This window comes from Penicillium antarcticum (genome assembly GCF_028974205.1).
Source record: "Penicillium antarcticum strain IBT 31339 chromosome Unknown utg000002l_segment0_segment0, whole genome shotgun sequence".
NCBI lineage: Eukaryota > Fungi > Ascomycota > Eurotiomycetes > Eurotiales > Aspergillaceae > Penicillium > Penicillium antarcticum.
This window is the reverse complement of record NW_026695300.1, coordinates 1,752,935-1,768,301: the sequence shown is the minus strand read 5'-3', so window position 1 is coordinate 1,768,301 and position 15,367 is coordinate 1,752,935. Positions and strand designations below refer to the sequence as shown.

Below are 15,367 nucleotides of genomic sequence, written 5' to 3'. Positions count from 1 at the left end.
AGATCACAGCGAACCACCACGGGCATGGAACCAAGCCTTAGTCTCATCGATACCAAGCTTCGTAACAATCAACATCCTCCCGAACAAATCGACATCATCAGGCTTCGCGTCCTGAAGCAGACCCGAGAAGTCCGCATTATACACAATGAAATGCAGATTCTCAGTCCAAGCAACAGCAAAATCAAAAGCACTCTGCGCATTCCACAAATGCGCAGATTGATACCACGCAAGTTCAAGTCCTAGCCTCCCATCACAGATTGGGTGCGGTCTCCCTTGTACAAAATTATGTATAGAAATAAAATAGAAAACCATCATCACGGTGCGCCTAGCTGATTCCTGGAATATCCATGAATCCCAGAAATTCATTACCGAGTCCATTGATAAGGGGAGTAATTCCAGGGGCTCCGATGGGTGGGGTAGGTAAATGGAACCCAGTATAGACTGGACCGAAATTTCTAATGCATCAAATAGGCACTGTGAGGATGGCTGTGATCTCGTGTCTCCGTCGAATAGTCGCATTATGAGGTATAGGATAAGGGCGTGGATTCGAGCGAGGAGCTCCAAGGGTGTTGTAGGTGGTGGTGATGATAGGAGGTCATTAATTCGGGAGTCAAATATTGACATGAGCACCGGTGCGTTGATTTCGTTCTTTGTAATGTAGAGAGAACAACAGGTAAACGCATCTAGCAAGTTGTTAGCCATGTGGCTTTGTGGACACTCAATCATGGTAGTGGCACTTACCTTGCATTTCTTTTGGCAAATTATTCTTATAAAGCTGGCGATGACACCATGGGGTCTGCGTCTCAGTAACCATCATCCTGGGAATATCTTTGAGCACATCAACCGCAAATTGAATGCGACTGGCAAATATGTCAGACAGCGGCTTTGGTGGATTGGTTCGTCGCAGAGCCAGTTCAAGTTCATGTATTGGTGGAGAGTTTTCATATAGATCGACGCCTTGGTCTGGATGGACTATAGTGATATACCGGAACGGCGAATGGACCACGACCGGATGGAGACCCATGTCGATCGCCGCCATAAGATCGGCATCAGATGGATATGAAGTCATAGTATCGTGGAAGGTTTCACAATTATTCATGATGGGAGTGGCATTGAATATCTCGGGACAATCCTGGGCCAGTCTGCCGGGGTACGTGCATTGGATATTTCTTTGCATGCACCGCGAGCATGCTGGGAATGCCAAGTCGCATCGTCGCTTGGCTGTTTTGCATGCCTCGCAGGACTTGCGCCGCGGAGGAGCTTTGGTCTCTGTATTCTGTAACATGGCGAAATTGGTGGAATTGACACTGAGAGAAAAGTCACAGGAAAATGTTGCAGTGGGTCGCAGCCAGCGGAATTCCGCACGCTAGTCAAATGTGGCTGTGGCAGACCAATCAGACGTCGCTCGGGGTAAGTGGAGTTCCGGCATCTATAGAAAAAGAAACACTCATTGAACGTCACTAAAGTGCTATATAAGGGGTGCAGTGTCCGCTGGAACGAAAAGTTTCTACAAAGATTCATACTTCTCGCATCAAACTCTCGTTTACTCAAAATGTCTGTTCCAACCGTCTTCGTCTGTGGTGCAACTGGCACTCAAGGCGGTGCCCTCATCGACCATCTACTTAAACACAACGTCAAAGTTCACGCGATTACCCGGTCCCTTGATTCTCCTGCTGCAAAACGCCTCCAAAGCCTAGGTGTGACAATTACCGAGGGTGATTTCGACAATGAAGAATCCGTCAAACAAAACATGATCCACTGCACCAGCCTCTTCCTCAACCTGATGCCTGCGTTCACAGACCTCAACACGAGCCTTGATCAAGCCCGCCGGCTCCTCAAAATAGCCAAGGAATGTGGCGTCAATCAAGTCATCTACACCAGCGGCGTATCCGCCAACGATCCCTCTCGCAACAAACACTGGGATCCCAACAACATCATCGGTAAAATGATGCTCAACAAACAAGCAATCGAAAACGAAATCCACAACGCAGGATTTGAGGCCTGGAGTATCCTTCGACCAGGCAATTTCATGACAAACTTCCTGTTCCCTATGAATCAAATGTATCCCGGGTTGGCAGAGAAGGGGGTATTCACAACAGCTCTCGCACCGGATACAGTGCTGCCTATGGTCGACCCGAATGATATTGGCCGATTCGCTGCCGCGGCAATCCTCGAGCCTGTCAAGTTCAATCACCATGAGATCGAGATTGCGTCAGAATTTATGGGAGCGGAGGAGATTATGCGAGCTTTGGCGCATGCCACTGGAAGGGATTTCAAGGCGGTCTTTATGTCCGAGGAAGAAGTTGATAAGCAGAAAGCTACCAATCCTTTCGTTGCAGGCCAGCTTATGATGCGTGATCTGTCCTCATTTGTGGATATGGAGAAGGTAAAGGCTTGGGGTCTTCCTCTTGGGACTTTTGCTCAGTTCTTAATGCGTGAAAAGGAAAGAGTGGATACAAGTTACCCATGAGAAGGAAAAGACTCCTTGAAGGATCGAAGAAATGATTGTTCAAAAGCAAGAAGATATCAGAAGTCTCACGTTGTGCTTTTTTTGGAATATTGGTTTGAGTGATAATAGTCTGATGACTTTTCATGAGTTTAGTATGCAGTCCTGATTGTAAGGCCATTCGCAATTTTTCAACATACAAAAGATCCATGAATCAGATTAAATGATTAGATAATCATGCTGGTGCTCTGATTCCGTGCGAGTCTGGAAAAGTCAGCGACAAAGAAACGCCCAAGTAGATGAAAAGAACTTACAAACGACATCCAAGGAACATTGCGATTATCATCCTTTATCTGGCTCCCACGCGCATCCCAGACTGACTGAAGTAGCGATAGCGGAGCCGGATGCCCAAACCCTGCTCTAGCCTTGATATGATCGAACCGCAGGAGGACATAATGACGAGCATAAGAAGACAGAGCATCAGTCCCAGCCATGAATAGAGGCATGACTAGCAACTCAATCAGATGACAGCCAGGCGGAATTTCCGCAATAGCATCAAGGATGGCTGTCACAGATATTTGTATCATTGTCGCCTCAGCTGGTTGGTACACATCCAACAAGCGGGATGTGTGTAGTATGCAAGCGTGTCGGAATGCCTCAGCGACTGCCGGCCAGCGTGAATGGTCGCTTGGATATATGCCTGGCGAAAGACGCCATGCGTGGAGCTCATCCCGGGCGGCATTGAGAAAACGCTCGTACTGAAGTGTGTCCATATGGCCTGCTTCATGGGCTTTTGCATGCTCCATAACAGTTCCTATTATGAGGAAGAGCTCGCGTGGACAACCGTTTACTTGCTCAAATTTAAGATCACTTAATTTGGCGATTGTTTCGCGGAGGGAGGGAGGGAAACACAGCTTTTGCGGGTCTGCAAGGGACCTGATTATGTCCAGCCTACATCCTGTATTAGTCTTTGGGTGGGAGGGGGAGGCTGAAAGTGAGGACTCACCATGCCAGATTACCTAGGAAAAATACGGTCCGTTCATGGCCCTCAGTCAAGATGTCAGATAGGCGTAGTTGGTTGCAAATTGATAGAGCGCCAGTAATGTGAATCCCGTGGGTAGAGATTCCTGTTTCGAAAATCTTCGCTCGGATTAATCCTCTAGTTCCAACTCGAATGAATCCAACAATTGACTGACATCTTGTAGCAATAGGATCTGAATGGTAGCAAAGATTCCGTCACGTTCGTTTTCCTCCAACTCCCCAGAAATACCATTCTGGAGCGTTTCTCCAAGGCAACGAATAGCTCTGGCTTGATACTCGACTGCCAATGTGTCTCGTAGGTAAACATCATCTTTCTTGATCCCAATATGGCATGCCGTGAGCCCGAGAACGGCGTAAAGTAAACCAATTTTCTCATATGCTAGCGGTAAGATATAGAGTCTGTAGGGATTGTCTGCATCGTCAGTTGGGAGCGCAATCTGATGCGGACAAATCTCCCGATCATCTGGAGGAATTTCAATGAGCATAGTTCAAATGAGGACTGAAGAAAGTCTACCCACAATGCGACAATAAAAGCTCTGTTCTTTCTAGCATTAGTAAATCATCCAACTCCACAGTTCGTCCTCGATGTGACAGCGGATGATCTGCGCTCGAAAAGAAAAATTCAACATCCGGATCGACTAAAGTAGCAGAAGATCTTGTGTGGGTGTTAAGTACTTGACTGACGCTTGGAGGATTATCTGCAGTTTGAGTCTGAGGAATATTGTGGCCCACAGTAGGAAATGCCCGACCTTTCCACTTTCCCCAGGTGGTCAACCGCACAAAGCGATATTTTTCGGGATATCCTTTGCATTCAAGGCCTTTGGAAATGCATCGCTGACAGCTGGGTTGTGTGCGGTCGCATTTGCGACACTTTTCACGGCATGTTATACAGGCCGGGCCTGATACTGTTAAATTGCTTTCTTCCGGATCAGCATTTCACGAACCTCTCGAAGGCATGTCCACGTTTTTTGAAGCTGATGTTTGGCGAAATTGATTGTTCCTGAGATATGAGTGAAGTAAAAGAGGAAAGTAGCTGGGTGATGTTGAATGGGGAGAGGCCACGTGATGAGATTTATACTTGGCGATTTCTGATGTATGCTAGATTGACTTGAATCAAGGCGTTGCGCTCCTTGGGGTCAAGTTATGCATTAAACTGATCGAGTACAGAAATTATGTAACAGGCAAAGTCCACTAAGCCCTAATTTATGGAATTTCAGGAACTCGGCAAGTGGTCAGCCTTGTCTAAAAGCTCTACATCCTACTTCCGAACTTGTCGGGAAAGGTATAGTACATATCTTTGAATTTCCCCCTGGGGTGGCCAAAGCAGCCAGGACAAAGCGTAAGGGTATTTAAATATATCAAATCATGCTGTAGGTGACGCGCTCGGTAGACTTTTCTCTACGGTGGATCGAAATTGAACCAGCATCTGTCAATTAGGTAGCAAAAAAGAGCAGAACGCGCATAAATACAGCTCAAAAACCAAATATCAGCCATCAGCCATAAGACCAAGAATAGAACGCTCGATCAATCACCATACAATCCCTATTAATATACCATCCCCTTATCTTCTTTCAAGCAGCAATCTGACTCAAAGTCAACACCTTTCCAGTACTAATCTTCCGTAGCTGATTTTGGTGTTTGTTTGTCTTCCCAGAGTTAAGAAAGCCATAGCTAGTAGGTGGCTGCCACAAGCCCAAATTATCAGCACCCTTAGGCTGCCACTTCTCAACACTCTCAACGGAAGACTGCGACCAAGTTTTCTCGGCCTTCAACTGCTCATTGACCTTCCCAAGAAGATCAGTGTAGAGACTCGACTGTTTGGCCCAGCCACCGTTCCGCTGGTAAGCGCGCTTCAGCAATTCAGTGTGCTTGACAGCAAATGCGCCCATCTCGGCGGATGTAACGTCTGCCTGGGGGTGCGTTACTTGGCGCAGGGATGTCTCGTGCACGGCCATTGCACCAGCATAGTTACCCGTTGCCGTGTATAACTCCGACAAGAGGGTTGTGAGTTCCAGGGTGATGCGGTCAAACTGGCCCCATACGCGGCCGATGTTGTAGCATAGGTCTGTGCAGAGGCGGATGGCTTGTTCTTTGCGGCCGCAGGAGAAGCGGGCTTCGACGAGGCGTCGGCCGATGGAGATGATTGTGTCGGATGACCAGGTCTTTTGAACGATACGAGAGGACCAGAGGTCACTGAGAACGTACTACATGTCAATGTTAGTATCTGTTGCGATAACGTCTGAAATCAAAGATATCTGCTTACCTCAAGATCTTCAAAATTCTTCTGTTCACCCAAGAGAATAGTGATCTCATTCACCTCGCTCACATCCAAATCAGTGAAGCGGACGCCAGTGGCGCGGTACACAATTAGGATATCCTGGAGCACAACACGAGAGAGCTCGGACATGGCCTTGTTAAGTTTAGCATCTGGAGATTTCTTGGCATCATGACCGAGGAGGTACTTGGTAAGCAAAATACCCTCCTTGGTGTTACTGTGAGTGCTGAAGCCATCAACCTGCTGGATAAACTTGTGCAAGATGCTAGAAAGCTCACATGCCTTCTGGAATTGGCCCTGTTCAATCTCATGGTGAACAGCACGGACAGTCCTGGTAATGATATGAGCATCATACTCGCGCTTGGTAATCTCAGTAATGGCAATCTGGTAGAAAGCCTGGATGCTGAGCTTGCTAGACTGGGTCTTGACGGAGAAATGCTCAGTGAACAGGCGGAACAGTTCGATATCGGTTTTCTGAAGCTCCTCCGTGGCATTGCGAGTCCGCTGGAAGTTCAGCAGGCGGACACCGCTTATGAAGATGGAGAGGAATTCCTTCTCCTTCCGGGCTGTGTAGAATGACTCGTACAGATTGATCTCGGAGACGAGCTCGGCCATGATCGCGGTGTACGTGCGCTTTTGGAAGAGCGACTCCTCAAATGCGACGATGAATACTGCAACCTTTCGGGAAATCGTGGTCTTCTCGATACTGGTAGTCTCGCGGATTAGACGAGACCGAAGGGTCTGCAGGAGAGTCCATGCAGCCTCTTGGTGGCCAACGGTCTTGTACATCTGTGCGATTGTCTGAGAAGACTTGTACATACGCTGAGAGTCGGTCTCTTGCTCAAAGATATAAGTAGTCGCCGTGGTCAAAGCCTTCACAGCCTCTGTGGTCGAAGTCTTGGTGTTCTGCTTGTGGTAGGATGTCACAAGCTGTTCAAGAGCAGTGAGACTAGCCTGGGACGCGTAGCCCTCTTGCTTGACAGAAAAATGATAGTCTTCTTCATAGAGGGAGACGGCCTTCGAAGCAGTCTCGGTGCTGCTTGAGTACAGCTTAGCAAGCCGCTGCTTGATGATACTGACAGTTGAGGTGGTAGTAGTTGTGCTCGACTCGGAAAATTCGCGGTTATCGACAGTGGAAGAAAACTTTGAGCTCATCTTGAGTGCAAACTCGTACAGCGAGAGGGATTCCTTGTGGTACTTCTCGCTGGAGTGGCTGATCTCGGCCAGCCTCATCGTCGCCTTGTAAGTGGAGACATGGGACTCGCCGTAGATCTTCAAGCAGGTTTCGCGATAGCTGGTTGCGAGACTGTGGATCACAGTGACATCCGCCTTCACGTGTGTCTCTAGCAAGTACGAGTAGCGGGAGTAGATCGTCTCAATCTCCTCACTTTCGATAGATAGCTCCTGGCCCTTTAGAGTGACGGATTTCCACAGAAGTTCATAAACTTGCTGGGCATCCTTCCAGCGCTTGCTACTCTCATAGATAGTGCAGAGAGCACGAGCGGCGCGGATGGATCGGACATTGAGAGTTTCCTTCTTCTCGAAGGCAACGTAGATCTCGTAGTAGGCTTTCTCTGCTTCTGCCTCATGATGATACTTGATAGCCTGGTCACCCCAGCTGTAGAGAGCTTGGATAGTCTTCTCGTTTGTGTTTCCAATTTGGGTCGACAGCACGTTGTAAATCGCCTGGTACATAGATATAACCTTGGAGAACTGGTACGTAGTCTGATAGAAAGTTATGGCATCCTTGATGACACTGGTGAACAGCTCATCTTTGACAGAGACCGAAGAGATGACAGATTTGAAGGTATTCTCGTAGACAGTAGATGCCTTCTCAATCTGCAAGTTCTTGAAGTAGACCTGGGCAAGTCTTATGGCCTGTCGAGCTACGCGGGTTGTCTCAGTGGTGAGCTTGATAACGGATGTCTTGCTCTCAATACCGGACCAGAACTTTTGCATTGAGCGCTGGTGAACTTCAATAGCCTTCTCGTACTTGCCTTGCTGAACATACGACTCAGCAATGGTCTCTGCCATCTGAACAGTAGTAGCAACAGACTTCTTGGATACCGAGGTTGACTGAGAAGCAGTCTCGAAAACCTCACGCAAGAGCTCGAACTGTTGATGCGTCTGAACGGTAGTAAATGAAGACGAGCTCAAGGATGTGCTGGAGCGAGTCGTAGTGATAGACTCTTGAACAATCTCGCTCAGAGCTGAAGCAACGGCAACAGTGGAAGAACTGCTGGTGCGTTTTTCAGACTTGTATTGAGTCCAGAGAGAGGAGAGGGCTGACTCGGCCAAAGAGTACCACTTTTGTGTCTTGATATGGGAGGTGAATTTCTCGATAGTAGAACTTAGGCTCTCAAAGCGAGAAGACTGCTGTTGCAGAGATACCCACATGCCACTGACGATACTTTCAGCTTCCTCCTTGCGGCCGTGCCTGGTGAGGAATTCAGAGTATTTCAGAGTCACATCGACCTGTTGCTTGATCACCGACTCTGACGTCTGCTCCACACAGGAAAGACTCTGCCAGAGCTCAAAGAGACTGGATTCAGCACGGCTGATCTCACCGCGCTGCTCGAAGGCTTCCACGCTGGAGACTGTAGATGTGATACGACGCTCATCAGTAACCTCTAAATGCTGAATGTTGTACTCATGGCGGGTCTGCATGACTTCAGACACAAACTCCGACTTGCCGAAGTACTGCAGCTGTTCAAAGAAGATTTCGGTGGTCTCTTGTGTCTCGGAAGAGAAGCGACCGTAGCGTGTTGCGCTTAACTCATACAGCTCCTTGCAGAAATTAGAAGCTGCTTCGATATTCTTAACATCAATATAGAGCTGAATAAGTGAGCGGGTGTACTTGATAGTCAGATCATGGGACACGCCTCTCTCTTCTTTGGTGCGCTCAATCAGGTAGCGGAGTACAGTTTCCTTCTTCGTGATAATGGTGGTCTCTTTAATGTCAATTTTGATCACTGACTGCATGAACAGCTCAGCGTTAGCCTTGACCACACTACTCTGCGAGCCAAGAAGTTTCTCGCTGAGAACCCAAGTTTCGTAGAGATATTCCACGCTTGCTTTAAGACCAAGGTTGTGGGTCAACCGACCATGAAGCACGAGGCTCTGCAGCAAAGACTGAGAGACATCTTTGAATAGCAAGCGGCGAAGCTTAACAGACAGAGACAAGTACTCTTCGGCTGTGTGCAAGGAGAACTGAGCCTGCTGAGTGCTAGTCTCAAGTAGGGCCAACAGAATTGAGTCAGGCAGGCATTGCTTGAAAGTGGCAGTAAGCTTGTAAGTATCCTTGCCTTCCACCATGGGAGACAAGGAGAAATGAGCAGGCCAGTAACGTGCGGTATACTCCAGCAGCTCATACCGATCGAAGAAGTGGTTCTGAGTTGACGGGCCGATAGTAACGGAAGACACCTCTAAATCGTCCTGGACGTGGAATTTCACATATGCCAGGCAGCGGGTGACAAGGTCATAATGAGCTTCCTTCAAGTGGAATGGGAAACCGCCCTTGTTGGTGAAGTCGGTAACCGCGCTAGCCACAGAGATCAAGTATTGGCGTAAAGCGGGATGACGGAAATTTACAAAGCCGTCATAAACAGTCACAAATTTTCCAATGGCGTTGAGAATATCTTTAGTGGTGTCGCCGATGTGGTGCACAGGCTCCATGCGTTTGGTGTCAGTCTCGAACAAGGCGTGTACCTCACTGATACGGAAGGGACGGTGAGCTGCCAGAGTCCAAGCCAGCAGAGAGCGAGTCTCTGTATCTTGGAGATTGATGGTGGCGAGTAGCTTGTTGAGCGCCTCGCTCAAAGACACAGGGGTAGACTGTACAGCCGACAAGATGTCAGGTAGAGTTCGCAGCCTCGTGAGGTTGGAGACTACCACTGCCGCCCAAATGAAGGATCCCTGAGACTTTTGGACAATAGTCTCAAGGATCTCTTCCCGATTATCGGGTTTGAGCACATTGAATGGACTGGTAGACTCCAAGTCAGTCGAAATCACAGTCTTGATATCCCCAAGCACATGAGCTGGCTCGATAGTAAAGTTGTGCGTTCCTTGAGGGAGGGAGCAGCGGAGAGGTCGTGACAGCACAACAGCTCGTACACCAGAGCTATGCGAAGTAAGACGAGAAAGATGGCTTAACACACGAGGAACAGAATCTGCAGGGCTCGAAAGCTCACTCAGGCCATCAATGATGACTATAACGTCATGGAGACCCTTCGAGGCAATCAGGGCGGCGTTCCAAAGAGACTCTTCGATGTCCTTGATTGAGGTACTAGAGCGCGCGATGCGGATGGCACGGTCAAGAGCCTCAAGGAAAGCAGCATCTCCGACCCGACGATCCAAGAGTTGAAGCAGCACGCCTTTGATAACGTTGGTACTAGCGGCAGTCTCGCTGATATCATCGTAGACTCTGTACAAGACAACATCGGTGTCGTCGCCATCAGGAGAGGAATGCAACTTGTCCACAATCCACTGAGATAGAACGGTCTTTCCAGTACCGATGCCACCATTGATGACAGTCAGGCCTGGACGGCGAGTCTGTTGATGAGTCAATTGACTCTCAAACCACTCGCAAGTATACTCAGCTGCACGATGCTGGCGAGCAGCCAGGATGGCAGAAATAGCACGGTCGTGGAAAGAAAGGAATTCGCGAATCTCCCGAACTTTGACCACCGGGTTTGTAGTAAGTTCCAAAGTAGCAGAGCTACTGGTCCACAATACCTCGATGAGGGAAGCACGGTGAGACTGAAAGGAATGAATGTGGTGGGAGAAACGAGCGTGGAAATCCGAAACATCGACAGCCCGAGAGAAGTTGTGCGCCTTGCGGTAATAGTGTACGCTCACATTACAGATGAGCTCAACGAGATCAGAATACGCGGCAATGACCTCACTCTGGGCATCGGTAACCGATTCCTGAGAGCGCCATTGGGCTGTCAGGCGGGAAACATCCTGCGCCAAATTGTGGAAAGCGCCGAAGACATAAGAAAGCAGATCAATTTGATCGGGACCAAGCTATTGAACGTCAGTCTTTACCCCAGCTCGAGACAAACATTACAGCATACCGAAAGCAAGACTAGACAAGATCCCCACATAGACTGAACAGCCTCCTCGGAGTACAGGGCAAAAGGCTGGATCTCCTTAGACAGTTGATCCAATTGAGCAATGAGGTAGGCAGTCCATTTGAACACACGGTCAAGCTGGCTACCATCTCGAGGCATGTAACGCAAACGTTCAACGGCAATGCTATCGAAGACCTCGTCGGCCGTTTTCACACTCTCCAGTATGGAGCGAGCTTCGACGTCCAACTTGGCAAAGACGCGAGACGTCATTCGATAGTTCAGCTCACGCAAAACGCCAAGACGGTTTGACTCCGGTTGGTCAATGGGAGTAACAGTTACGTGGCCATTCTTAATTGGGATGAATTGAGCCTTCATCAAATCAGTAACGCCATTGCCATTGGTAGGGGCTGGAACTGGAACGGGGGCGCTCTCAACCTGGGCGGCCATATTGAGATCCTGTTATGGTTTGCTATACATTGAGTCAATTGGTCAGTGTATTTCCAGGTGGCTCCATGCAGCATCATAACTTACGGGTATACGCTTTTTGATTTTTATGTTGGAATTTGTTTGCGTAACGATTTGCTGGTAGGGCTGTGCTGGCGTATTAGACGAAGGTATAAGATTAATGCAAATTATGAAAGGAGAGATGATATAGAAACAAGACAGAGGCTGTAGAAGAAGCAGTTTGCTGGCAAACAAATTTCCTCGGGCTCCCATCCTATATAAGTAGATATGGCACAGCCCCCCCTGTCAATCACCGGCTTAGATGCCCAGAGGGGGATTAACATGAGAATCAGAAAAAGTGGCAACACCGGCTGAGAATAGAAGTGGCTGCATTGCCGGGCTTCTGAATTGGGTCTGTACAGAAAGCCACCAGGCATGGATAGGGGACGGCAACGAATCAGGAAAATCGTGGTAACGACCATAGTACGGACCAGTATAGCGCTGGTTTTACCGACTGCACACCATGAGGCGGCGCCCTCCTCCGTAGAACTTAGCAGACCGTCACATAGAGGCGTCGAGACTATGGAGGTGCAGGCATCTGAGGGGATGATGAGCTCGGGGAGGCGGATACGCTGATATGCTGCCATTGAACAATACATTCGGTAGATTTAGTGACCGTTGAAGTGCCGTTTTTGGTATATCCGTGCATAGAATGGAAAGCCACCTAGGGGTTGACCGAAATGGGCGTGCGTGGCATCAAAGAAACAGCCATTCATGGGATGAGACTGCAGTAAGACCTCAAAAGTATGTTCGCCCTGCTATCGGATTGTCAGACTCAGTCGGGGAGAAACTTCACCTGTACGAGACATATAGGCCGATCTTATCATTTGAAAGGTTTCAAGACCATTTTTGACTCTTGTTATGAGTAAATGTCAATTCCATCAAACAAAAGGCTGTATATCATTGGCAATGAACATACCCCATGTCAAAGCATAGTGCATGTGAATAGTCGAATTATGTCCAACGGGGCAATCAATGCCGAGACCTGGACAACAAGGTTGGTGCAAACCACCTCAGAGTTCGTGCTTCTCGGGGCAGCCGTGGTTGTGGCTTGCGTAGACACACCATATCCTGCAAGCCATTGAGTTAGCGCTTCCAAATACTCCAATCACAAAAGTACGGAGTGCCTAGGTGTGAAAGAACAGCATGTCGAGTTGACTATTTAGGAGTGTTGTTTCTGCGCAGATTCCTCACAAGACTCTCGACAAAGCATCATTCTTTTCCCTAGGGGTTATTTGGCTCAAATTTGGGCTGGGTTGCATGGTCAGCTCGCATGTTCAGGGATGAAGCTTATTGGACGCCATTTTGGGCCAAATGAGTTTGGATCTGCCGGAAGTGGGGAGGGGCTAGCTACGCCACAGCAGAGAGATAGGACTTCGACAGCTGGGGGCCGGGATATGGCTGTTTGCTCACGAACTTAACAGTAAGCCCGTATCCTCATCCGGAACAAGCCATTTTTGCCGAGTTGCAAGCCCGGGAGAACATGTTAGAATCTTGCATGATGAGCAAATCCAGCGTACCAGTGTGTTGGAAATCATAGCAATTTCGCAACCGCGAAACAAATAGCAGTGACTGGGGCAACTTGCATACTCGTCTCAAGTGACAGAGGTCAACTTTAGTGGGAATCCGCGGGAGTTGGCAGGGATTGTCGATTAATTGCGAGTGAGATCCACTGTTCGTCCGGTGTTCCCTAGCGTGATTGGGATAATACAGCTTATCATTGTATTTGCGGTCAAATTGGCCGAGTTGTCACATATGCTATGCAGAGTGGAAGCCCGAGTGTCTGAAAGCGCTAAGCATATATCCCGAAGTATACAATCCGCGTGTTCGCAAACCCTAACTTGCATGTTCCTTTTCCCCGCATCCGATCGATCGAAAATACGTAAACTCCAAGTCTAATATTACATTCATGACTCCGCCATAATTCGCTTAAGGCGAATCTCCAGTCCTTGGGAACCGGGCGGAAGACCGGCTCCATTATCATGCTGGTCAAAATACAAGCGCCAAATCTCGCGGCCATCGCCGATTTCGAGGTCTGTCTCCGCTTGATCCCGCATGTCATCTTCAGGCAACCGAATCGCTAGCCACCCTTCCCATCCCTCCAGCGTCATGTATAACTCGTCGTTTGTCCAATCGAAGGGCCCACATACGTGGCCTACACTGTCAGGACGCCCTCCCCAGCGCATCTCATGCGTGTTAGCATCCAAGAATACCCATCGCAAGGTAGGTGTTTCTTCTCCAGTAATGGTTACCACGCCGGCTGTATTGTCAGGCGGGAAATCGGGGTGGGTGTAAAAGCCACCATTGAAAGGAGACAGAGCGGAGCTGGGCTTTTTGGAGATATAGAGCTGCAATGAAACCATTGGTTAGCAAGATTTTTGTTTATTTATTCTATGTTTCAGATGCGTGACGATACTTACTTTCCCGTCTCGCCCCACATGTACACGGGCATTCTGGACTTGTTCGCGCTGGCTCTCTGTGCCCTGGCTGAGAGAGCATGTGGCCACCAAGTTACATCGTTGCTTGCGATGTGAGGACTTTCGGCTTTCTTCCTGTTGACGTGTACCTTGGGTAGCTTCGTTTAACCCAATCATGGTTGGCAACATTGTCGCCATCATGGCTACTCCAAGAACCATTGTGGGTGATTTGAGGCCGATGTCAAAATTTCAAATGGGTGTGTGTGTGTGTGTATGTGATAGATGCGCGGGCATACATGTAACAGCTAATTACCGAGCTTTCAGCTTACCTTCAGCTCTCCCTAGCGCTGTGGGCGTAGATGGCGCTAGGAGCGAATGAGCCCACTTTACTCCATACATTGCATCACTTTTTCTGCAACTAGACAAATCGATGCAGATATTCACTGCACAGACTTGAGATGAACGTGAGGAGATTTGCAGATCCTATAGCTCATCCAGCTATGTTATCATATTACAGCAATGTGGAACCGAGATAGATTGGTCTATCGAATAAACAGATCTTTCACGTCCCCAGCGGCCTATATAATTTTTACTGTCTCGTCCGGCTGCTCTCAGAGTATTTTTTTTTGAGTCCCCTCTCCTCTTCTCCGCTCAATTTTTTACCTCAGGTCAACCCTAAGCCTCGTCCCTTAAAACCACAATGTCCAGGTATACTTCAACCCATCTCCCCTCCCATCCCATCCCAAATGATACTCTTCCCACTCAATCACTTCTCATAACACGAAATTACCTTCCTTGCACAAATCACCCCCAATGGCAAATAAGGCATCAAAAAAGTCCAAGAAGCCAAAGAACATTCAACCACCACCCCCAATCGATCCCCCAAGCCACGAACAGCCACCAGAAACCATTCAATTGCCACCCGATACTCCTCCTCTGGGCCTAAGTGAGACTGACTTCCCCATGCTTCCGCACAGCCCCGTCGAGAACAACCCTCTAGGCGGCGCCCTCGCCACAGCCCCCCTGGGTGACCGCAAGAACCGTGGCGACGACAACAACCCCGTCAGCAACGCTCCCGACGCTACCAACGGTCTCGTTCCTGACGACGGTATGGGGCTTCCCGGCAAAACCACGGTCCCAGCCGGCAAAGAAGAGAAGAACAGCTTGCAGATCAAGATTCACCTCAACCTGCACGCCAAGGTTCGTCTCGACCTCGACGCTAAACTTTATGGTGATGTTGTCATTGGATTGCTGTAACGATATATTGCTTTGGTTTGAGTTTGTGTCGTAAATATAAGATGTAGGTTGTTTTCTGTCTGTGTCTATTACCTTGTAGGGGATCGGCTGCTAACGGGTTTTATATCAGGCTTATGTGGCTAGTCTAACGGAAGACTATTACCATATCCGCAGCTGTGCTATGCATAGAATACTATGATTGTATTTAAATGAATTATTTCTCTTGGGTAATCATCACAACCTGAAATCTGATTTCCTGTTTCAAGTTAGCCGTCCAGGTATTGGTACCTCTACTATATCTCAAGACCTGTATCACAACATCAATAACTTCGTATCGTAAAAAGCCCAAACAGAGGGCTCCACCATCCTGGAGGAC

The 15,367-nt window shown here is 48.5% G+C and overlaps 6 protein-coding genes across 6 annotated transcripts; 2 read left to right on the top strand and 4 right to left on the bottom strand.

Annotated features, from left to right (window-relative positions):
• Positions 1-3: 3 nt before the first annotated feature.
• On the bottom strand, positions 4-1,285 carry N7508_001653 (Zn(II)2Cys6 transcription factor domain-containing protein; the record flags this gene model as incomplete). The annotated part of the gene is made up of 2 exons (XM_058459719.1): positions 4-683; positions 742-1,285. 2 exons carry the CDS (start codon positions 1,283-1,285, stop codon positions 4-6), a joined length of 1,224 nt encoding a protein of 407 aa, XP_058323251.1.
• A 267-nt stretch (positions 1,286-1,552) lies between these two features.
• Positions 1,553-2,470, top strand: N7508_001652 (NmrA/HSCARG family protein; the record flags this gene model as incomplete). The annotated part of the gene is made up of 1 exon (XM_058459718.1): positions 1,553-2,470. The coding sequence occupies one exon, from the start codon at positions 1,553-1,555 to the stop codon at positions 2,468-2,470; it is 918 nt and encodes a 305-aa protein (XP_058323250.1).
• Positions 2,471-2,665: 195 nt separating this feature from the next.
• On the bottom strand, positions 2,666-4,444 carry N7508_001651 (Zn(II)2Cys6 transcription factor; the record flags this gene model as incomplete). Its single annotated transcript, XM_058459717.1, has 4 exons — positions 2,666-2,710; positions 2,761-3,397; positions 4,002-4,392; positions 4,432-4,444. The coding sequence occupies 4 exons, from the start codon at positions 4,442-4,444 to the stop codon at positions 2,666-2,668; spliced, it is 1,086 nt and encodes a 361-aa protein (XP_058323249.1).
• Positions 4,445-5,058: 614 nt separating this feature from the next.
• Positions 5,059-11,281, bottom strand: N7508_001650 (tetratricopeptide repeat protein; the record flags this gene model as incomplete). Its single annotated transcript, XM_058459716.1, has 3 exons — positions 5,059-5,691; positions 5,751-10,787; positions 10,838-11,281. 3 exons carry the CDS (start codon positions 11,279-11,281, stop codon positions 5,059-5,061), a joined length of 6,114 nt encoding a protein of 2,037 aa, XP_058323248.1.
• Positions 11,282-13,245: 1,964 nt separating this feature from the next.
• N7508_001649 (uncharacterized protein) lies at positions 13,246-13,974 on the bottom strand (the record flags this gene model as incomplete). The annotated part of the gene is made up of 2 exons (XM_058459715.1): positions 13,246-13,686; positions 13,759-13,974. 2 exons carry the CDS (start codon positions 13,972-13,974, stop codon positions 13,246-13,248), a joined length of 657 nt encoding a protein of 218 aa, XP_058323247.1.
• A 594-nt stretch (positions 13,975-14,568) lies between these two features.
• N7508_001648 (uncharacterized protein) lies at positions 14,569-15,012 on the top strand (the record flags this gene model as incomplete). Its single annotated transcript, XM_058459714.1, has 1 exon — positions 14,569-15,012. One exon carries the CDS (start codon positions 14,569-14,571, stop codon positions 15,010-15,012), a length of 444 nt encoding a protein of 147 aa, XP_058323246.1.
• Between the last annotated feature and the right edge of the window lie 355 nt (positions 15,013-15,367).